At 42.7% G+C, this 24,087-nt stretch overlaps 1 protein-coding gene and 1 pseudogene across 1 annotated transcript; one reads left to right on the top strand and one right to left on the bottom strand.

The window, feature by feature from the left end:
• The first annotated feature begins 411 nt into the window (after nucleotides 1-411).
• LOC149997373 (RNA-binding protein Raly pseudogene) lies at nucleotides 412-1,743 on the top strand (annotated as a pseudogene).
• Nucleotides 1,744-16,016: 14,273 nt separating this feature from the next.
• On the bottom strand, nucleotides 16,017-23,757 carry CRTAM (cytotoxic and regulatory T cell molecule). The gene is made up of 5 exons (XM_090291368.1): nucleotides 23,622-23,757; nucleotides 22,277-22,360; nucleotides 20,424-20,570; nucleotides 18,825-18,911; nucleotides 16,017-16,904 (listed from the first exon to the last, which is right to left on the bottom strand). Exons 1-5 carry the CDS (start codon nucleotides 23,755-23,757, stop codon nucleotides 16,771-16,773), a joined length of 588 nt encoding a protein of 195 aa, XP_090147494.1. The 3' UTR covers nucleotides 16,017-16,770.
• Nucleotides 23,758-24,087: the final 330 nt, after the last annotated feature.

Genomic DNA, 24,087 nt, shown 5'->3' with positions numbered 1-24,087 from the left:
ACCACACATTGATGATTCTCTCCCTCTCTTTCTCCCTCTCTAATCCTCTCTTTAAAAATAAATAAAATGGTTAAAAAAAAAAAAGAAGAAGCAATTCGACACTCAAACCTTTGCCCAAATCTCATACAGCCAAATGACTGCCCCTCCCCAATTTTGGCAGAAAATTGGAAGTTTCTCCTCTAGAGATAGTAAGAGGAGGAGTCTCTGGAATTGGGACCCTCAATCACATGCACAGTGGAGAGCAGTAGTGTTACAGAGAGATCTGATCTGTTTACTGGGGAGGAGTAGGAAGGAACCATAGGAGGAGGCAGTGGAAAGCAGTCTAGGATGGCATTGGCTAAGAAGCTGAATGCTTCCAGAGCACATGGAATTATGGGCTAGAAGATTTAAAATAAAAGAGGGCTTTTCTAGACCTCTTGGCGCGGGTGATACCTATTCCCAGAGGCAGCTGGTAGCTGACCCTGTAACCCTGAAGAGGAGATCATTGACTGAACTCAACCTTGGTGGCCACCATGTCCTTGAAGATCCAGACAAGCAATGTAACCAACAAGAATGACCCCAAGTCCATCAACTCTCGAGTCTTCATTGGAAACCTCAACACAGCTGTGGTGAAGAAATCAGATGTGGAGACCATCTTCTCCAAGTATGGCCGTGTGGCCGGCTGTTCTGTGCACAAGGGCTATGCCTTTGTTCAGTATGCCAATGAGCGCCATGCCCGGGCAGCAGTGCTGGGACAGAATGGGCGGGTGCTGGCCGGGCAGACCCTGGACATCAACATGGCTGGCGAGCCCAAGCCCAACAGACCCAAGGGGTTTAAGAGAGCAGCATCTGCTATTTACAGGCTCTTCGGCTACTGGGGCCGCCTGTCACCAGTGCCTGTGCCCAGGGCTGTTCCTGTGAAGCAACCCCGGGTCACAGTCCCTTTGGTCCGGCGTGTCAAAACCACCATTCCTGTCAAGCTCTGCCTGCTCCACAGCCACCACTACCAGCTCAGCCAAGATCAAGTTAAAGAGCAGTGAGCTGCAGACCATCAAGACCGAGCTGACACAGATTAAGTCCAACATCGACGCCCTGCTGGGCCGCTTGGAACAGATTGCCGAGGAGCAGAAGGCCAACCCAGATGGCAAGAAGAAGGGTGACGGTGGCAGTGGCAGTGGCGGCGGTGGCGGCAGCAGCAGTGGCAATGGAAGCGGCGGCGGCAGCGGCAGTGGCAGTGGTGGTGGCAGCAGCCGGCCACCCCCACCCCCCCCAAGAGGACACAGCTTCTGAGGCAGGCACGCCCCAGGGAGAAGCACAGGCTCGGGATGACGGCGATGAGGAAGGGCTGCTGACACACAACGAGGAAGAGCTGGAACACAGCCAGGACACAGACGCGGAGCATGGGGCCTTGCAGTGAGCAGCCTGACAGAAGTGATGGCCACTGGCAGAAGAAGGGCGTGCACTGTACCAGGCCTCAAGCTGGGCACCCACCCCTGGATGCCACCCCAGAGGGTCCCAGAGGAGAGTTGGCAACAGGCACCTCATCCCCCATGCATTTCAGCCAGTGCCGCATCCTCTGCAGGTGGAGTTACCAGCCTCCCCTCCCCACGTACCCTCCCTGTTGGCACTGCCCAGGCCAGGGGGCAGAGCACAGAGTTTTCCCACACTCTGCCTCCCCTCCCCAGGACACTCCCAGGCTTGGGGTTTTTCTATAGGTTTGGTGAGGGGTGGGGGGCATAGGAGGGGACCCTGACAATAAAGAGATTGGATAAAAAATAAATAAAAATAAAAATAAATAAATAAATAAAGGAGGGCTGGTTCTCTGCCTCATAGACTCTCAAGCTGGCTCAGGCTCTCGGGCTCTCAGGCTCTCAGGCTCTCTCTGACTCTTCTTCTTCAAGGACGCCTAGATGATCGTGCTGCAGCTGCCCACATTTCCCCCAAAAATGGTACTTGGGATGGGAAGGAACTCTGTGCACAGCCTAGGGTCAAGCTGGCCTGGCAGAGGGTGGCAGGTTTATTCTTTGGGCGTTCTAGAAGGAACAGGCTCTGAGGCAGAAGCCTGCCATCCTTCCAGAATTGGGTAGCTTTTGTGTATCATGTTGTTTTAGTTTGTAAACTAACCCTATAAAAGTACGATAACTAAAAACTAACAAGGGGGAAATCATACGAGAGTCAAGGTGTCAGCGTTTAGCCTTAATTGATAGGCCTAAGTGACTAATTCTTGTGGAAAACTGTTATTCCAAAATTGTGAAGCTTTTCTTTCCTTTATCACCAAACCTTTGCCTCTGGAATTTTGCCTAGATGGTGGCAGTGAACAGCAGGACCCCACTTGCTGTTTGGTAACAGGAGTACTTTGCTGGAAACAGGAGGAGTGTGTGAAAGTTTATATGAGTCTTGAGACCACCCCTACTCCCCTGAGGCCAGCTTCTTCTCACCCGCTTTCCAGAACAACCAGGATACACCCTCCAACAAGAGCATCAAAGAGATTTCTCGAGAGGAAAAGACAGTGGCAGAGTAGGTAACAGTGTTGTCTGCTTGCTCCCATTGAAGGAGGACTTGGAGTACGAACACAGAGCGGAGAGCGAGTGAGAGCAGCTTTCAGATAGGGTGAACAGGGATGAGAGCACGGGAGCAGCATGGGAGTAGCATGGGAGAGAGCAGAAACCACGGGCCACACTCTCCAAACGGAGTCACCAGACTTCCCGACCCAGCACCTCCACTGCACTGAAAGGGGCAGCTTCTGATTAGCTCATTAGCTGGGATCTGCTTGGAAATTGTGCTCCCACCATAGGCGCCCTAACCAGCAATGTCCAAGAGAGAGTCAGTGAGAAGGTTTGGTAAAACAGTCAGAGGTGTGGGAAGACAGAGGCCAGCCCTGACTGTGAGAAACTGTGAATTTAGACTTGGTAAACCCCCCCTGGGCTGGCAACCTTGCACCCACGGGCACACGCACAAAGGCTCTCCCAAACAAAAATGCAGAACTGAGCCACAGAGAGGGGCCCTCATGGAGGAAAGCTGAGGTGGAACCCAGGACTTGCTTGGGACTTCTGGGAAGGCAATCCTGCGCCCGCACACACATGCACACAGGCTCGGCCAAACAAAAATGAAGACCAGTACTGTATTTTGGAAGCCACACAGAGACTTTTTAGAAGGGGAGGGGAAACAAGAACTGAGACTGGGCAAGGACTATGGGCATGCACACCAGCTCGCCAACAAAGTAGCGCTGCTAAACAAAAATGAAGAGTGCTGGAGGGTACCACAGGACCAGTGGGGGTGGGAGGAGACCCAACTCAGCATGAGTCACAGCGGAGAACTGAGGCAGACCTACAAGTGAGAGAATAGCAGCCCCAGAATCCAGCTAGATCTCCTCACAAACAACCAGCCAGAAAGGAAAATATGAAACCCATGGAACTTTGACCAGGGGTGGACCCAGAAAGAGAAGAAAGCACATCTCCACTAGAGAATTCAAGAATGGTGGGTAGAGTGACTCTCAATAAACTAGCCAGAGGGAAGTTTCCACCAAAAAACAACTCAACAACCAAAAGTTAAATACAGCCATACAGCCTAAACAAATGGCATAAAGGGAATCCTGAGAGCATAAAGCTCAGGAGACCAAAGAGACTGCGTCACTGAATCCTCCAGTTCTCCTATTACAGAAGGTCACACCACGAAGGTGGGAAATCAAAGCAGACAAATCTAAGAAACAAAAACAAACAAGAAGAGTCACCTAAAATGGGGAGACAAAGAAACAACCCCCACCCACTCCAAGGAAAGGAAAAGAGGAATCCCCAGAAAGAGTGCTAGATGAAACAGAGGCAAGCAAACAATCAGACATGGAATTCAAAAGAATGGTTATAAGAAAGCTCAATGAAACTTGAGGAGAGAAAAGTCACACAAGTCCAAGAAGAACTAAGGGTCCCAATGAAGATAAACCCAAAGAGGACCAATCCAAGACACATTATAATTAAAATGGCAAAATTCAAAGACAAACTGTAGGGGCATCAGCTATTCTCTGTAAAAAGTTGTAAAGGTCTGCTAAGAAGTTGCAAGGGTCTGCTAAAAGGTATTGTCAAGGAACTGGAAGGAGGGACTGTTACAGCTGCTCAGTGATTTACAAGCTAAGAGACCCCAGCTCAGCTCCTTCCCATAACCCCTATCTCCTTCCATTTGCTTGTGACTTGTTTATAACTCTTGTAAATAATTGGTTTACAAAGAATTTAACTGTAACTAAGATGCTGCAGCTGCAAGCTAAAGATAACCTTATGGCCTTGCAAATTTCTGTTCCTGTTACTGCCAAAACATTTCTGCAGCTCTGCCCAGCCTGCTTCCCAAGGCTGTTTCCTGCCAAATGAGAAACAAAAAAGTACAGCCCCCTATATAAACCCTGACCTAAACCTCATTCGCAGTTGGCACCATTTTGGAGACTAGGTCTCAGCCATACCGCTGGCAATAAACCTTTTTGCTTACTTTATACACTGCTTCAGAGTGTTCAATCTCACCGATGCAGCTGCAGCAAAACAGAAAATCCTAAAGGCAGCAAGAGAGAAACAGTAAATAACTGTTATCTCCGATAAGATTATAAGTGGTTTTATCAACAGAAACACTACAAGCCAAAAGAGAATGGCAAAAAATATTTCAAGAAATGAAAAACAAAAGCCTACAACCAAGACTTCTCTACCCAGCAAGGCTCTCATTCAAAATGGAAGGGGAAATAATGAGTTTCCCAGAAAAAAAAAAAAGCTAAAAGAATACATTTCCACCGAACCAGCATTGCAAGAAATGATAAAGGGACTGCTTTAAGAAGATAAAGAAAAAGAGAGAGAGAGAACACAAGTACAAAGGGAAAAAAATCACAATGAATAAGTGCTTATAAATAATAACCGTAAATGTAAATGGTTTAAATGCTCCAATAAAAAGGCATAGGGTAACTGAATGGGTAAGAAAACATGACCCACATAAATGCTATTTACAAGAGACCCACCTCAGAACAAAAGATCTACACAGACTGAAAGTGAAGGGATGGAAAAAAAGTATTTCAAGAAAACAGACATGAAAAAAAAGTGGAGGTAGCAATACTTATATCAGACAAAGTAGATTTCACAACAAAGGCCATAAAAAGGAACAAAGAAGGGCATTTTAATATACTTAAGGAAACAATTCATCAAGAACATATAACCCCTGTGAACATATATACACCCAACATAGGAGCCCCCAATAAATGAGGAAAATCTTGGAAGACTACAAGGAGGTTATCAACAGCAATACACTCATAGTAGGGGATTGTAACACCCCATTATCAATGATGGACAGATCTTCAAAGCAAAGAAACACCAAGGATATTGAGGCATTGAATAATACTCTAGATCAAATGGATTTGATATATATATATAGAACCTTTCACCCCAATGAAGCAAATTATACATTCTTTTCAAATGCACATGGAAAATTTTCAAAGATAGACCACATGATAGGACACAAAACAAACCTCAGCAAATTCAAGAAAATTGAAATTATGTCAAGTATCTTCTCAGATCACAATGGCCTGAGACTGGAAACCAACCTCAAGAAAAAAACTAAAAAACATTCAAACTTATGGAGAATGAATAACATGCTATTAAATAATGAGTGGGTTAAATATGACATCAAGTAAGAAATCAAAAAGTTTATGGAAACAAGTGATAATGAACACACAACAGCCCCAAACCTATGTGACACAGCAAAGGTAGTCCTGAGAGGGAAGTTCAGAACAATACAAGCCTACATAAAAAGGATAGAAGAATCTCTAATAAAAAATCTAACCCAACAGCTACAAGAATTAGAGGGACAATAGCAAACAAAGCCCAGATTGAGAAGAAGGAAGGAAATCATCAAAATCAGAGAATTAAACAAACAATTCAAAAGATCAATAAGACCAGGAGATGGTTCTTTGAAAAGAAAAACAAAATCGACGAACATTTAGCCAGGCTCATCAAGAAAAAAAGATAGAGGACCCAAATAAACAAAATCAGAAATGAAAAAGGAGAAATCACAAAACCAATACCACAAAAATACAAAGGGTTGTAAGAAATTACTACGAACAACTATATGACAAGAAATTTGACAACCTGGATGAAATGGACAAATTTCTGTAAACATAATAATTTTCCAAAAACTGAATCAATAAGAAGCAGAAAGTCTGAATAGGCCTATAACAACTAGTGAAATTGAAGCAGTACTCAAAAAACTCCCAGCACACAGAAGCCCTGGACCGGATGGTTTCACAGATGAATTTTACAAAACATGGAGGAAAGAACTAACTCCTCTCCTTCTCAAACTATTCCAAAAAGTCCAAAAAGAAGGAAGACTCCCAAACTTTTCTATGAGGCCAGTATTACCCTAATTCCAAAACCAGGTTAAGACTCAACAAAGAAAGAAAACTACAGGCCAATGTCGCTGATGAACATAGATGCTAAAGTCCTCAACAAAATATTGGTAAAACAGATCCAGGACACATTAAAAAGATTACTCACCACGATCAAGTGGGGTTCATCCCAGGGATGCAAGGATGGTTTCATATTCACAAATCAATAAACATCGTCGTCGTCGGCGGCAGCCGTCCGTCTCGAGAGATGATGGTGTAGCTTCTTAAGAGTCTATCTGCACCGCTGAGAATGGCTGTGCAGTCCGACTCGGGAGTGACACGGTATCTGTCTCCTCCCGTGTTGAATCGACATCTTGCGTTGACGCTGGAGTGTCCTCTCCAGTGAAGCTGAAGCTACAGAGCCTGGGCAGGGTGATATGGAGGGTCTGCTGTTGCCCATGCAGCAGACCCCCCTCTCTTCGCAGCTGAAGGGTCCAAGGGAAAGACGGAGTCAATACAGCTTGGCTTCAGGTGCGCCGCAGGAGTTGCCGGTGTTGACTACAACGTCAAACCGCCTTAGGGACTCCGGCTCCGGATTTTCTGTCGGGGTTTACTCCCTTAGCCTTTCCCCTGAAGAGGTATGCCGCAAGGCAGCGGAGATTTTTTGGAGTCAGAGTTTTCCTTCTCTGATGTGCCCTGACTGGAAGATTGAACCAGCGACACTTAGCTCGCAGGCCGACGCTCAATCCACTGAGCCAAACCAGCCAGGGACACAATAAACATAATACACCACATAAACAGAATAAAAGACAAAAATCACATGATCATATCAATAGATGCTAAAACGCATTTGATAAAGTACAACATCCATTTAAGATGAAAACATGCAGCAGGATTGGAATACAGGGAGCATGCCTCAACATAATAAAGGCCATACATGAGAAACCTGAAGCCAACATTTTACTCAATGGGTAAAAACTTAAAGCATTCCCTCTGAAATCAGAAACAAGACAAGGATGTCCACTCTCTCCACTCCTATTCAACATAGTTTTGGGAGTTCTAGCCACAGCAATCAAACAAGAAAAATAAATAAAATGCATCCAAATTGGAAAAGAGGAAGTAAAACTATCATTAGTTGCAGGTGACATGATAGTGTACATAGAAACCCTATATTCTCCACCAAAAAACAACTTGAACTAATAAGTGAATTTGGCAAAAGAGCAGGGTTAAGTCAATATTCAGATATCAAAGGCATTTCTGTACTTCAACAATAAAATATCAGAGATAGAAACTAGAGAAAAAAATCTCATTTACTATAGCAAGAAGAAAAATAAAGTACTTAGGAATAAACTTAAAAGACCTGTTCTCAGAAAACTACATAAAACTGAAGAAAGAAATTAAGGAAGATACAAATAAATGGAAGCATATACCATGTTCATGAATGAGAGAATCAACATCATTAAAATGTCCATACTACTCAAAGCAATTTATAGATTCAATGCAATCCCTATTAAAATACCAGCAACGTATTTCACAGACCTAGAACAAATACTTCAAAAATTTATATGAAACCAAAAGAGAGCCCGAATATCCACAGCAATCTTGAGCAAGAAGAACACTGTAGGAGGAATCACAATACCTGATATCAAACTATACTACAAGGCCACGGTAATCAAAACAGCCTGGTACTGGCATAAGAACAGACATATAGATCAATGGAGCAGAATAGAGAGCCCAGAAATAAACCCAGGTCTCTATGGTCAACTAATATTTGACAAAGGGGGAAAGAACATCAAATGGGGTGAAAAGAGCCTCTTCAACAAATGGTGTTGGGAGAACTGGACAGGGACATGCAAAAAAAAATGAAACTAGACCACCAACTTATACCGTACACCAGAATAAATTCAAGATGGATCAAAGACTTAAATATAAGCTGTGGCACCATAGAAGTCCTAGAGCAAAACATAAGCAGGTAAATTTCAGATATCCCACGTAGCAACATTTTCACTGATATATCTCCTAAGGCGAGGGAAATAAAGGAAAGAATAAACAAATGGGACTACATCAAACTAAAGAGTTTCTGCTCAGCAAAAGAAAACATTAGCAAGATGAAAAGGGAACCAACCATATGGGAAAATATATTTGCCAATGATACCTCAGACAAGGGATTGATCTCCAAAATATATAAAGAACTTATACAATTCAACACCAAGAAGACAGACAACCCAATTAAAAAATGGGCAAAGGACCTGAACAAACACTTCTCCAAAGAGGACATACAGAGGGTCCATAGACATATGAAATAATGCTCAACATCACTAGCCATCAGAGAGATGCAAATAAAAACCACAATGAGACACCACCTCACACCAATCAGAATGGCCATCATCAACAAATCAACAAACAACAAGTGCTGGCGAAGATGTGGAGAAAAGGGAACCCTGGTGCCCTACTGGTGGGAATGCAGACTGGTGCAGCCACTGTGGAAAACAGTTTGGAATTTCCTGAAAAAAACTAAAAATGGAACTGCCTTTTGAACCAGCACTTCCATTGCTAGGATTATATCTGAAAAATCCTGAAACACCAATTCAAAAGAATCTATGCACTCCTATGTTCATAGCAGCACTATTTACAATAGCCAAGTGCTGGAAACAACCTAAGTGCTCATCTGTAGATGAGTGGATCAAAAAACTGTTGTACATTTACACAATGGAATACTAGGTAGCAGAAAGAAAGAAGAAACTTCTACCATTTGCAACAACATGGATGGAACTAGAGAGAATTATGCTTAGCGAAATAAGCCAGGCAATGGAAGAAAAATACCATATGACATCACCTAATACAGGAGACTAATGAACAACACAAACAAATGAGAAAAATTGAACCAGAGGTATGTAAACAAGGAATAGACTAACATAACAAGTGGGAAGGGAGGAGGGAGAGAAGAGGGTAAGAAGGGGAAGGGTCTAGTCAAAGAACATGTATAAATGACCCACGGACATGGACAACTGGGTGGGGACTGACTGTGGGAGAAGGGGTGGGCAGGGTGCGGGGAAGCAAGAGGGAAAATAAGTGGGACAACTGTAATGGGAAAACAAAGAAAAAAATTTTTAGTGGGGGAAAAAAAGAAAATATAAAAAATGGAAATGCAATTTTAGTGAATATTAGGACAAGGATTTTCCATCACACTGTATATTTTTCTCCCTATCAGATCCCTCCAGAATTTGGCATTCTGAAGAAGTAAGTAATGACTTAAGGTTTTTTGCATAAACCTAATAGACCAGTTGTTAATAGAGGTTTTTTTGACCAAGACTTTGACTGGAATGTCATGCCTAAAGGAGACATGCTTGGGCTCTGGTTGTTACCAAAAAGCCCTGAGGAACTAGGATTGACTTTCGAAGGTAATAAAAGCTCATGAGATGAAAGGCCTGGTAACTTGGTTGGTTCTACAGTCCACGGCAATCTTTCCAGGGAAGGAACGAAGGCTGCTTTCCTGAAAGATGGCTAGAAGGGACCTAAAGACACAATGGAAAACCTGAAGGACTTAGAAAAGACTGGTGTTTACAGGCAAGGCTGAATGCCAGGTATGTGGCTCAGCTTCTGTGCTCTGAAGGAAAGACTGAGGGTCACCCTAAATGTTCCTTGGGTAAGTTCCAGCAAAGCAGAACTAAAGATCATAAGTGATCATTTGCTGCTCTTGTTGTGTTTATGCAAATGAACAGGATAAATTAAAAATGGACTTAATGCAGTCCCTTTAATGACAAAGAGGGTAATCTTAGGGAGAAAAATCATTATTCAAGGAAAATCACAATGCTCAGTGGTAGACTATAAAGTAGTGCAGCTAACCGTCTTTAAAGTTTCTTTTCATTTAAAATTTGTTTTCATTTGAAAGTTAAACTATGTCTGTGGTATCATCAAAGATGTTTAATTTACAGGCAAGAAGAATGTCAAATGCCTTGCAACTGGATGTCTTTCCAATAAGACAGTCTTACAGATTTAGAGAATTGTTTGTGTGTTATGTTGCATAAATTAACATGTGTTTTCTGTTTTCAAAGGGCATAAGCCTACGATCTCATTACCTGAGTGATAGTCTGTACGTATAGGCCTCACTTAATCCTGTCTGCATTGCTGCCTCCTGAGACTCAATGGTTTTGGCTGAACTAAGTGGCTGGGTTGGTGAAGAATGGGATGGTCTGTGGGCTTCACTTTAAAACTGGTCTCTCTCTTCTATCCTAATGGCTTGGACAGAAAGGGCCCAGAGGTCTGAAAGGGGGGAAGCCTAAAATATTTCCCTCAGCCCAAACTAAGTATAATGGGCAAAAGTGTTTTGGACAGGTGAGATGTGTCTGGCATACCTTCCTCCAAAGAAGCCCTTTCTTTTCCCTAACATGGGACATTGAAAAATTAATACCGGCCTTTTGTCATCTAGTGGTTATGGATTGAACGATGTCTTTTAACCTTTTTTGCCAAATCTGTTGCTCCCAGAATACAACAAGGATGCCAACCTGTTAAACCAAGCACACCGTTGTCCGGGGACAGCCAACTGACCTGAAGTCTGCAAGATCCTTCCCCATGTGGGAAGGCCACCTCCCACCTCCATACCCCCACTCTTATTAGGGATTTCTGGGCCCAAAGGTAGGTAGGACGACGACCATGTCCAGCTTGAAGCAGCTAGAGGAGCTCGAGACCTTCGCCCATTGTCCTTTATAAGATTATAAAGGGTCTTAAGTCTGAGAGGGAGGGATTGTTATTTTTTATTATAAAATTAATTAATTAATTAATTATCTAAAAAACGAATAATATAGGAAAGGGTGAAGCAGAGAACTTGTATGTACGACCTAGGGGCATGCACTGGGGGCATTGCTGGGGGAGGGGTGGTGCTGGGCAGAGGGGAGCAAAGGGGAAAAAATTGGAACTATTGTAACAATATAATCAATAAAATATACTTTAAAAAAAAAACACAAGAGAATAAAGTGCCAAAAAAAAAAAGAAAGAAAAGAAAAGAATAGAAAAGATCAGGGAGATGATGCCTGTGTCTTCTGTCAAGCACATACCCTCTTTAAAAGCGAGCACGTGCGACGCAAGGTACACTGTAAAGTGGCAGGCGAGCGTGGACTCACTGGGAAGCTGAAGTGTTCAGAAGGAAACATCCACAGGCTTGTGCAGGCCACCACCTGCCAGCACCGGAACACAGACTCCCCTGTCTGATTCTCCCAGTGGACATCCAAGCTCCTGTCTGAAGCCAGTTTCTTCCTTTGTACCCTCAGCCCCACCCTTTCTCTACTCTACTCTCTCCCCTCACAGATTACCATTCACTTGTATTCTCTGTCTCATTCCTATCAGTGCACAACCCACTCAAACTTTTCCCTGGACTCCAGCCATGATGCGATTTCTCTATACAGCCAGACTTTGTTGTATTGCACTTGGCTTTATTGTGCTTCACACGTGTTGCACTTTTTACAAATTGAAGGCAAGGCCCTTCACCAGGAAAAAGGTTACAACTGGCTGTATTTCAGTGGTCTGGACCCAAACACACAATATCTCTGAGGAATGCCGGTACTTCTTTGCAACAAAGCATCTAGAAAAAGTTGTCGAAACTGCAGTCCCCACTTCCTCTCTTCTTGGTCTATCTTAAACTCCCATTCCAACAAAAGTTTTGATGCCACTGTTCCACTCGTCAATTTTTTTTAATCCTCACCAGAGGACATTTTTTATTGCTTCTAGAGAGAGAGGAAGGGAAAGAGAAACATACGAGAAAGAAGCATTAATTGGTTGCCTCCTGTACACTCCCAGACTGGGGATTGAACCCGCAACCTAAGTATGTGTCCTGACAGGGAATCAAATTTGCAACCCTTTGGTTACAGGATGATGCTCCAACCAACTGAGCCACTTGGCCAGGGCCACTTACTGATTTTTCTCCCTCTTCCTTCCTGACCAGGCCACAGCATTTCTCACAGTTAGTTGATCACTCGCCTCTTCTTGAAACGCTTTGTTACTTACTTTCCAGAATGCCCCTCTCACTCTCTTGGTTTCTTCTTACTTCACCAGCTGTTCCTCAGACTTCTTTGCCAGTTCCTCTTTTATCCCAGACATCTTAACCATAGAGTGGCCCAGAGCTCAGTTCTTGGTCCTCTTCTCTGTCTTCACTCCTTGGTGATATGTTATCTTTTCTTGTGATTTTCAGTACTATCTCCTATATTGTTTTCAATTCTACAATATTGATGCCTCTTACAGTGGCATTTTAGATTTGATTATAGAGGAAATCAACAGCTTCCAAGTGTATGCCTCCTTCCCAGACCCTCTCCTGAGCTGAAGATGTGTATATCTAATGAGCGTGCTTGACATTTCCTCTTGGATGTCTAATGGCCTTCTCAGACCTCACAGTCCCAAATGGAACTGCTGATCCTCCTGTCATTTCAGTGGATGGCGACTCCCTCCTCCCAGACAGTCAGGTCAAAATCCCTAAGAGTCATCCTTGATGACTGCTCTCTGTCTCTCACACCCTGCATCCCACCCATCAGGAAATTCTGGTGGCTCTATCCAGAGGTAATCTAGAATCCTACCACTTCTCACCTCCGTGCTAATCACCTGGGCCCAGCGACTGTCACTTCTCATCTGAAGCTGTGCTTCTCTAACCTGAGTGCATACAGGAAGCACCTAGGAATTGCGCTAAACTGAGGACTCTGACTCAGCAGCTCTGGGTCAGGCCTGAAATTCTGAGACTGCCTGAGATGTCCTCCTGGCTTACTCTCTCATTTCCTTAAGACCCCTCACCAGGGACGCTTTCCCTCACCACCCCATTTTCTATTCTCCTTACCCTGATTTATGTACTTTCTTGTTTGTTTGCTTTTTCTCCAAGTTTTAAGTAATTTATTTCACCCAAGATCACACAAGTCAAAAGTAGTGGGCCCAGGTTTCAGATGCAGATCTCTTATTCTTGTAACAGTTATATCCTAAGCACAAAGAAAATATTTACTGAATATCTGAGAAGAATAAGCTTCTAATTTAAAAGTGCTTGTTCCCTTTTCCTTCCAAAATAGAGCATAGTGGTACAGTGTACTCTTCTGACAGAACTAATATAACCAATTTATATACTTAGCTGTGTGGTCTTTGATGTTTGATGAAGATGAAACCTCTCTGAGCCTCAGTTCCCTCCTCCACAACAGAAAAAAAAATTGCTCTAGATTAGTGTTTCCCAAATTGTGTTCTTAGAACATTAATGTTCTCAGAATAACTATTTTCTAGTTTAGGAGCTGAAGTAGTTGAATTCCACTTCACCTGGCTTAAACAATGATCGTATGGGGCTCTTTATTTCACTTAATGAGAAATTCTGAAATACTCGGCAGTTTAATGAAACCGAAGGCTTCCATGTCCGGCTGTCTCTTTTCTGTGGCACCTCAACACGTTTGCTCCAATGTCACAATGGGAAGAAAATGATGGTGGCAGTTCCAGGCATCACGTGCAGTTATGACAACAGCATGAGCGGAGCAGGATGCTTTCAATCTGAGTGCCTCCTTTTATCACAAAGAAAGGTTTTTCCCAGGTGTCTGCTAGGAACTCCCACTCCTATCTCAATGGCCAGCTCTGTTGTCCATGCCCAGGCCCGAACTTACCTCCAGCAAAGTCCAAACCTGTCATGATCTCCCCCTGTGGCTGGGGATGGGCCCAACTGCCCTGAAGTACAGGACTACAGTGGGGAGCAGATAGCAGAACAAAATCACAGATCCACTAGGAAGCAGAAAGACAATGGCAGATGGTCATTCGTTAGGCGATGACCATGAATTGCTCTAGGTGATTAGGTTTGAACTTTGCTGGGTTAAATAAAGCTGAACAGATTTCTTTATAAGAAGACTTTGAAACCTTTACTATGCTAAAGTGCATCCCCTCTGTGAGGGAGATGTAGCATTCAACATTTTTCAAACTTATTTAACCATAAAAAGCTTTTTTTCATCACAGAACACCTGCTAACATTTCTAGTCCACCAGAGTTTCCAGAAATACTTCATAGAAAATGCTTGAGATGAACTCTAAGATTCCTTCCAATTGTAATATTCCATGACTATCTATAAAACTTGATTCAGATTTATTGAGATGAAATAAATCTGTAGATAGTCAAATAGATAGCTATTATATTGGTCAGGGTCTCTGAAGGAAACAGGGATATGCAGTTTGGGGAGATTTTATAAATGATATAGTTATAAAACTTTGGGGGAACCACAGAAGACAGTGCTTCTAGGCTTGATGAGGTGGAGGGAGGAAGTAGATTCCAGACCAGGGCTGCCTGACAGGAGCGGTAGCCCACCATGGGGACACAGCCAGTTCCTGGTAACTGCACACACACCCCCTGCTCCCCTGCTGGCACTCCACCTTCCTGGAGAGAGAGCTGCAAAGGAGCCCTACTGATGTGGTCCAGTGTGCCAGTGTCCCAGCACGCCCAGCAGATAGAAGAGGGTGGAGGGCGTGGAGGGGCAATGGAAAGAGTAAGCACAGCTGTCCAGTATCTCATTTCCTCTTCTATTTGAGCAGGAGAATGGGAACACTATTGAAGCTAAACAGATGCAGATCAGCTTTGGGGCTCCCTGAGCCATTTTGTAGAATTTGAAGTGTCTCTTATGTGTCAAATGTGCATGACAACACCTATCGTGTAAGATTGTTACGATGATTAAATTAGATTACCTTAGAAAGTGACTGACTCAGAGCAGGTCTTCTACAAACTATTTATTTTGTTGTCCTCCCTCTGCTGTTCACTAAATATAAATTGAGAAACTACCACAGGCCAGGTACTTTTAAGTTGTGTGTTCTCATCCGCAGAATGGGTTCAATCTAGATGACTAAGTTCGGTCTCCAGGAGAATATTTCTAAATATTATTTCTAATTCAGTTTTAATGACATTTCTATTTCAGCTATGATTAAAAAATTTTTGATTTGTGGGACATCAGGGCCACGCGGGCTGTTGGAACCACTCAGGGAGCTTTAAACAAGTGCAGACCCCAAAGCCCTGCCTGCAGGTTTGCTGAGCAGAGCCTTGAGGAGGAGCTGGAATTCCTGTTTCGTGAAACCCTCCCAGGCGGTTCTGACAGTGGCTGGACCTGTCTGCCGCTGCGGCACACAGCGCTTGGCACTGCAGCATGGGCACCGAGGCCGCCTCCCGTGGAAGACGCGGGCAGTGGAACTGTGCCAAAAGGTATGAGACTAAAATGAAACGCGTGGTTCTGAACTGGATCCCTGGGGACAGTTGGGGAGTGGTGAATGGAGTCTGAGGACTGCTGGTAGAAATAGATCAGTGTGAATTTCCTCACTGAGATGGCTGCACTGTGGTTCTGCAGGAGAGTATTCTCATTTGTAGGAAATACACACTCACATATTTGAGGAGTGATGGAGGATTGGGTCAACTTACTTTCAAGTGGTTCAGAGGGAAAAGTGCTTTGTTCTCTTTACATCTTTCAGTAATTTTTTGATACTTAAAATAATCATTATCAAGAGAAAAACAGCTCAACTGGATCTGACCCTGTAACAAATTACAAGCTCATAATAACAGTATGTGTGGTAGGTGTGGGGAAGGGGCACGCATCATTTTAGAATTAGTTTATTTGGATCTAAGCAATGAGAAATGTCATAAACAAATGTCAGGTCTTGCTCTACCTTAAATGGTAGGGGAAAATGTATGTTTCACAAGTGAAGGTGGAAGTAGGAAATAGAAGGAATACAACCACTAGAAAAACAAATATACTCCTCTTTGTTAAATAATTTTAAAAATCATCCATTAAGGTAGAAATGAGTTAATCAAACACATCCGTTTTCTTTAGCACGTGTTTCTGTATTAAAGTGTCATTAAAAAGAGCATCACCAGGTCAGCTTTTGTGAGGTAGGAGAAAACCCGAGGCGATTGAACCTGTGGGCTCCCCTTGCACTCACACTTGCCTCAGGGAGCTCCTGGTCCTGGCTTACTCACAGGCATGTGCTGCTTCTCTCTGACCGTGTGCCTAATGGTTCCATCTTCAAGTCCAGCTCAAAACTAAGCTCCTGGGATTGGAGACCTTTAAGGCCTTTTCATCTTGAAGTCCTTTATTTGGAGACCAGAAGGAAATGTTATTTTTTAATTTTCATTTTTTATGTAGTTCCACTAGTTCCATCTAAGAGCTGCTGCTTCTTTCACAGCAACATGTTAGTTGGTCACATAGACACAGATCCCAGGGCTGAGTAGCATCTTCCTGCTCTGAAGTAGTGTCAGGTGTGATAGGTCATTTAGTTTTTGAACTACGAAGCTTTATGTCCATGGTTTAGGCCTCATCTTGCTGCTCTGAATCTGGGGCTGATGACTGTGGAGGACACCATCCTGCATTGCGCGCAAAGCATGTTCTTCTGTCAGCAAGCACACTGCTCCCCACAAGCTGTCCACAGAGGGGACAATGTGGTTGCCCGAAATCACATTTTCTCTTGCAGGGAGCACTACACAATGCTCTCCGGCATGTGAGCAGTGTGCTCACCATTTAATTTTGAATGCAGTGCATTTTCCTTCCTTTTTGTTTTTGCTTCTGTATACAACTGTGTGATGTAGTCCATGCAGCTCCTTGACTGAAAAGCTAAAAGAGAAATATGTTGAAGATGAAAATTTATTTTGAACAGCATTGCACCCCTTTATTTGAAACACTGCACCTGGTATTTTTAGGCCCATATGTTTAAGTCTTAAAAACTGAATCTGAAATTCACGGATGCATATAAGTGATCTGACTGCATTGTTATAGTCTAACTTTAAAAAATATTTATTTATTTATTTATTTATAGAGAAGGGGAGGGAGGGAGAAAAAGAGAGAAACGTCAATATGAGAGAGAAACATCGCTCAGTTGCCTTCGCACATGTGCCTCTACCGGGACCAAACCCCCAACCCAGGTATTTGCCCTTGCTGGGAATTCAACTGGGAACCCTTCCCCTTGCAGTATGATGCCCAATCAACTGAGCCACACCAGTCAGGGCTATAGCCTAACTTTTAAAAAGTCTTGTTAAATAAAAAATATACTCACAAACTTTAAATAAAATAATAGACATTTCTGCTATAAAATAATATGGGTTGCTGGGGAAAAATATATTGTTTTCATCAAAATTTCATACTGTAAGTGGCAGGGCTTATAGGAAAAATAGTCCTAGGGCAGACCACGCAAAGCCTCTGCAACTCTGTCCACAGAGACCGAGTGGCACAGGGGACATCTTTTAAGTGTCAAAACCAAATCTAGTTGAAATGCTGGATCTGGGGCACAGAGGGCAGGAGGGTAGAAGTGGATATTGGAGCCCAGGGGAAAGGGAGCCTCCACCAACTGTGGCCTGCCCCTGGGGACAGACCTTTCTACGCAGCAAGTCCTAAGTGCAGGCGCTTACTCTAAGTGTTCTTAAAGTTGAACTGCAAGGGCTTCTGCTTGTTCAGCAGCTGAGCTGAGGGCTGTTCTTTTCCTGTTCAATGTTGTAGTTCTACTGTTTTTGGTTTGCCTTGCCTAGGAAAATCAGTCCAGGGAGCAACATGACTTACACGTAATACTGACATCATTCTCCTACTTGCCAGACGAGTTTGAGGACATTGTTATTATAGAAACACAGGTGGCAATACAACAAACGGTATGTAGCTCACACACATCTTCTCCTCCTGCCCTCTGTTCGCACAGTCCACTCCCCGGGCCCTGCTACCTGCTAGTATAGCCATTTCTTCCCATTTCACTCCCTACTAGGTCAGAACAAACCAAGGGCAGCATTGTTGTAAAAGACACGCTTCCTACAAAAACCTCAATAAAACCTATAGAAACTAGCTGTAGAGTCCATTGCATTTCTTGCAGCTCTTGGCAGATAGAATAAGTTAATTCGTATGGAGGAAAAAAATGTTTGGAAGGTATAATATTCTTGGTTTACATCCACTTCTGTCTGCTGGATCTTTGTCAAGAATTTTCTCCTTCTCTCTCACCCCTTTTCTTTTAGACTCTTTAAAATTTTTTCTTTACATAAAAATAATTTGTCTTTTCTTTGCTTAAGGAATTGCAATGAAGTCATCCAAAAACTCTGACACATTTCTCCTTGAGTTAGTTAAGTCTTATATTGGTTTATTCAATACAAATTTATCAAACTCTTCACTTGTGCCAAGTCCTGTGATAGAATCTATGGTACACACAGAGTAAACCCAACTATTCACCACGTAAAGGCGTATTGTTGCAGGCAGACCAATACACCCAAAATGACAATATGGCATAGCAGTGCTTCATGGGCAAAGATGTGCATAGGGCACTCTGGAGCACGGGAGGACATATAGTCCAGAGCTGTGCCTGTGTGTGTCAGTGAGGATGAGGGGATGGCTTCCAAAGTCATTAGCTATGTGAAGTTAACTACTACTTTTCATTGTTTAAGATGCACTTTCTTAAGTTTTACAAGATGACTTTCTAGAGCTAAAAATCAAATAATTTTTACTCTCCCCCTTAAACAAATTAATGAAGCTTATTTTTCAAATCTCAGACGGTTGACTTACTGTGTCCATTTTTCTCTTGGAATGATGTTTCTTCATTATTTGATCTTGATTTATAACTTTCTAGAGTATGTTCTGAAATTTCATTTTCTGCAAGAAAAAAACTAAGTTATTAACTTCAGGTGCCACAGATATCATCTATATGTAGAAAGGTATGTTTGAATAATATGACACCTCTGTTTTTATACAATAGTGGACTTATCATTCCCACCTATACCTCATGTCCTCATTGAACAAATCATTTTTATTATTTCCTATGTGCCCTAGAGGCACATGCTAGGCAGTATAAGAATTGCAGAAGTCAAAGGACAGCAGTTAGAATCACTATTGTCTTCCGGGAAAGAATAATTTCAATAGCTCTTAAAGAACTCTGGGGATGAAGCATTAACGGGAGATTTGGAAACCACTACATTTCTTATTGTGCAGGTGCATTGAAAAGCCAGACCCTGCTTCTAGGTCTATTTATCATGAGAATATTAGTCCTTCTGAATATCTAGAGAGATTGATCTTAAACTTCAAAAAGTGGTACTTTTAAGAAGGTCAGAGCTATTCAAAGATGTAATATTTCACCTTGAGATGTAATGAGTTCTCTGTCAGTGGAGATGTTAGAGCCACATGAGGCTGAGTCAGCACTGCCTAATAGCACTAGGTAACTTTAACTTTCCCAGCAGCTGGGCTCAAAGAGTAAAATGAAGCAGGTGAGATTAAGTTAGTAATATATTTCATTTAACAAGTAGACCCAATATATTATTATTAGATATATTATGTTCTTGTGTATGTGTGTGTGTGTGTGTACTGAGTCTTCGGAGTTCAGTGTGTATATTATCCTTATAGCACATCTCAAGAGGGATCAGCCTCGTTTCAGATACTCAGTTATATTGTAGCTACTGTGTTGGACAGCAGAGGGCCGAACAATTGCTGAGAATTAAAGAAGGGATTTAATCCTGACACACGTTTATGGAATAAATTAAGTAGATGGCTTATTCTGGATAACTTCTAAGGTCCCTTCTAGCTCTGATAAATGTTGGGTCTATATATTTAATAGGTATTTTCTATGCTATATATTTTTTTGTTTCTAATAATAACTTTTTAATCAGTATGCTTAAGAAAAAATTACACATTATGGTTGAGGGAAGTTGAGTGCATTCTTTCAAAGTAAAAATGGGCCTGAAACAGTCCATTATGTTCAACCTTTGATTGACTCCTAGAATTATAACTTTGAGAGTAGGAGCCTGGTTTGTCGGTGGACAGACAGATCCCCAGGGCCTGGAACACAACAGGGGCTCTATGAATGTGTATTGGATGGATGGATGGATGAGCTCTCTATTTTGGATCCTTTTGTGAATAGAAGCTTCTATAATATAATTCCAGTTCCTGGAGCTACTCTAGTTTCTTTTGGTCTTGCGGTCTTGCGCTCTTTCACTACGGTTCCTGGAGGTTCACATCCCTTTTCTACTGTAAAGGAAACAGTTGCTTATTTGAGTGACATTTATCAAGTAGATTTGGGCATCATCTAAGAAAAAGTTGTGGTGGACAGAGTTCTCCTTTGTGCTCTCCGATTGTTCCACGTCTTGCAGTCTACCAGGCTCTCTGCCTGCTCACCTTTTTTCCATATCACGTGTGCTTTCCGAAGCTTCATGATGAAGAGCTGGACAATGATGAAGAGTATGAACAGGAGGAAGGACACAAGAATGAGCAGCAGTATGCCACTCTTCTTCCTCACCAATGGTTGATACTGAGGATTTGCTCCTATGAGAAAAACGAAAGGAATTTAGATAACTTGAGGGTTCTCTTTGCTCTCTGAGGAGTACACACAATACTTCTACAATATAGTGTAGGCTAATAGCTCATATGAAGAGATGAAGAAGAGCTTTATCCTGAAGGTAAAGAGATTCATACTATTTAGTCTCTGAAAACAAGAATACAAAACTATTTTATGGGATGATTTGGAAAAGGTTTTTAAGTTATATAGATATTAAATTTTATTTTTCATTTCTAAAGAAAAATGTGAGAATATTGACTTAAATTATAGTCAGGGGGTTCAAATTAGCTATAAGGAGTAATTTTTTTAAGCAAAGTGTCATTTAGCAAGAGAGGTTGTTAAGAAGTCTGAAAAACTATGCAAATAAAATGAATATTTATTGATCTTGGCTAGGTTAAACGTGGTCTCACATGAGATGTTTGGAAATAGGCTAGTTGAGCCCTTAAAGGTCTTTCTGAACCCAGACTTCTGATGCCAGGTGCTCTAGCTTTGTTGACTGTCCTGGTTCCCTCACTGAGCTCAACTACAAGCAATCAAGGGGTGCCAGCTGCGTGTGGGACATCATGCTTGGAGCTGCATATGTGTAAACAAATAAGTTAATAGAAGCAAACAGAAGTACGATATCTATGCCACATTTTAGATCCATGTGTGTTAATATAATAATGTATTCAGGGACTCAGAGGCAGGCGTGGTCCCCGAGTTGGTCAGGAAAGTGTTCCTTGAAGACACTAGCATTGAAAAAGGGGTAAGAAGAGGAGAGAAGAGGGCTTTCTTTTCATTGGGGCCAGTTAGGCTAAATGAAAGCAGGGCAATCAAAATGAGACAACGTTTTCAGTAACAGGCATTCTTGTCAGGACTTGAGAGACAGAATGTGGAGGGAAGTGATAGCGTGCACCTGAAATGGGGTGTTAAGGCTTATGCTCTCATTGTAGATTATGAGAAGCCAACAAGGTTTTCTGAACACAAGTGTAAAGAGTGCAAAGAGAAGTCTGGATAGTAAGGTACTAAAAATGGACTACAAAAGGAGAAATGGAAGTTATAATTCTGCACACAGAGGATGATGAGGGTCTGGATCAGGGTGTTAGTGCTGAGAGTGGACAAAATACCTGAAAGCAAAGACTCAAAAATCCTTGGAAACTGACTGACCTCATATGTGTATGTGCACGCACACACACACACACACACACACATGCATGCACACATATGCACAGACAGTAATGAAAGGTGACCCCATGGTCTGGGCCTTTGTGATGCTTTAGACAAGTGGCTCTTGTGGGCAAAGACACTGTTCAGCATTTAGCCAGGTTGAATTTGAGGAGATATGTAGGATGTGGAATGAAACAGGGACAAATGCTCAGGAGAATGTTCTGGAAATACAGGTATGAAACCTCCTGCCCGGTGGCAGCAGGAGCAGTCTTGGGAATGGGTTCATGCTTTACAAATTCAGGAAAGAACCAAGGACAAGGAAGTACAGTCAGAAACACATGTGCAGGTAAGCAGTGAGAAGAGGAAGAGAAGTTTGCTCAGGACACAGAGAAGGAGGGGTCAGCAGAAGTCACAGGACCGACAGAGGCCACTAAGTCACAGAGCAAAGGAGTGATTAACTAGCAGGAGGGTCAAGAAAAACAAAGACATACTGATGAAGAGGTGAAAATGCCAACTATTTGCTCTAAATGTGGCAGGGGACACTCACCAGTGGTCAAGTCAGGGTCTTGAGTGGCATGTTCTTCCTCTTCCTTGTCAGTCTCCAATGTCCTAAAATCTCCCACTGCCGTGACTAAGACGAAAGAAACACGTGATCTGTACACATGACTATATGCACCATTTGTGTGTACGCAGTCATCCAGAAGCAGCAAAGTGGCATGGGAAACCACATTACGTGATCCTCACTAGAAAACGATGAGGTCGTTTTGGAACTCCTGACTTCTTCCAAAAATAGTTGCAAATGGTCTGGCTTACTGGCCTTATTTGTTAAGGTAAATGTTGGACATTTACTCTGTGCCAGGCCTTAAACTGGGGGTTTGGTGTATGTTATTTCTCACCGCGGCTCTGAGCAAACAATTTTGGAGAAGTTAAGTAAGTAAGTTGTCTAAAGTCCTGCAGCAAATCAGTGGCAAAGCCAATATTGAAACCCAGAACCCAAAATTAAAACCATCATTTTGTCCTTCTTCCCTGAATCAGGCCTCTTAGTGAGAAGGTCCTTAGGAGGCTTGAAGAGAAATGAACAGTTGAGAACAACATCCCGAGCTTTATGGACGGAAAAGTTACAACCTGAAATGTACAAAGCAATGATGTTTTTGTTGAAAAGAAGGCTCAGTTGTCATTCAGGTCTGTGCTTGCCCCCTCCCCCGCTGCCCCAGAAGTGGGATGTACTTCATGCCTTCACCCACACACTCTCCAAGGCTGCATTTCCTGAGTACTGGCTGGTGCCAGATACTATGCTAAGTTAAATGCAAATATAAATGTAATATAGGACCATTGTCCAGAGTTAAACATCTAATGGGTTTCCTATCTAAAAAACTGGGATTATAATCTAAGCTTTCTAAATTCTTCTGCATTTATAGTTCAAGGCTGTCATCAAAAGCTATCTGAGTTCTTGACAACCAAGTAACTGATGAAACTTCAAAGGCGATTTTGTTATTCAATGACAAAAACACCAAATCTCCAGATCCTGCTTCTTTGCTCTGTTGATACCAAGTCTTTATTTTGGTCTATTCTAGATGGAAAAGCAAAGAAATGAATCTTGTCATTAGTGAATTCTACCTTGTCCTTTACCACCATGAAAATGCCAATGTCACCAGTGTGTGTGTGTTGGGGGGGGGTGGAGAGAGAGAAAGAGAGAGAGAGAGGTGTTAGTTACTTGTTAACCTGCTAGATGGTTAACAATGGCACTACTCTGAGTCACCACATAGCTAGAGGGAATTTTGAGTGGTCTTGGTACAAATCAAGAGAAAAAGTCTTCTTAAAAGTTAGAATTGGAAACTCACTTCCCAAAGAGCATGATTTTTTAAAAGAGTTTTCATGATTTCAACACTTACCAGTAATAGGGGACTGCCGAGGGTCCTCAGAGGATGGTGAGCCATTCTCCAGGGTGCCTGAAGCTGTCTTTTGATCAGTAACTAGGAAAAAGGAAAAACAAAATGTTGCAATTATGGAGAACAATGTCGCCCACATTGTGCTCCGTACAGCAGGCTGGAGAATGGACTTGGCTGCTACCCGCCTGTGGAGGTTTTGCAGAAACCTCTGAACCACGTGTTCTGTGGCTCAGGCTGCTCTATAGGTCTGTATCTCGCTGACTATCCATCCGCTGAGCTGCCTGGCTTGTTCATCTGCATGTGGGACCTCTGTGGGGTGGCGCATTTGGCAGCCCTCAGCCAAGGGTGGGCACTGCCTCTACTGCCTTGGCCTATCCATCCCTCTATCTGTCTCTGTCACCCATTCACATGTCTAACTACTTAGTTGTCAGGTGGTTTTGGAGTCAGGCTCAGACTGGGTTGAAGTCCA

The sequence above is a fragment of the Furipterus horrens genome, unplaced genomic scaffold (genome assembly GCF_987537825.1).
Source record: "Furipterus horrens unplaced genomic scaffold, mFurHor1.1.pri manual_scaffold_11, whole genome shotgun sequence".
NCBI classification, from domain to species: domain Eukaryota; kingdom Metazoa; phylum Chordata; class Mammalia; order Chiroptera; family Furipteridae; genus Furipterus; species Furipterus horrens.
Note: the sequence above shows the minus strand (reverse complement) of the source record. Positions and strands in the feature narration are given on the sequence as shown.

Excerpts from the sequence above, each read along its gene's own strand:
- CRTAM (XM_090291368.1), bottom strand. The coding sequence starts at position 23,757 with ATGTGGGCGACATTGTTCTCCATAATTGCAACATTTTGTTTTTCCTTT. Across the intron at positions 20,571-22,276 it reads AGACCCTGACTTGACCACTG|GAGCAAATCCTCAGTATCAA; the intron begins GTGAGTGTCCCC and ends TTTTTCTCATAG. Across the intron at positions 18,912-20,423 it reads ACACGTGATATGGAAAAAAG|AAAATGAAATTTCAGAACAT; the intron begins GTGAGCAGGCAG and ends TTTTTCTTGCAG.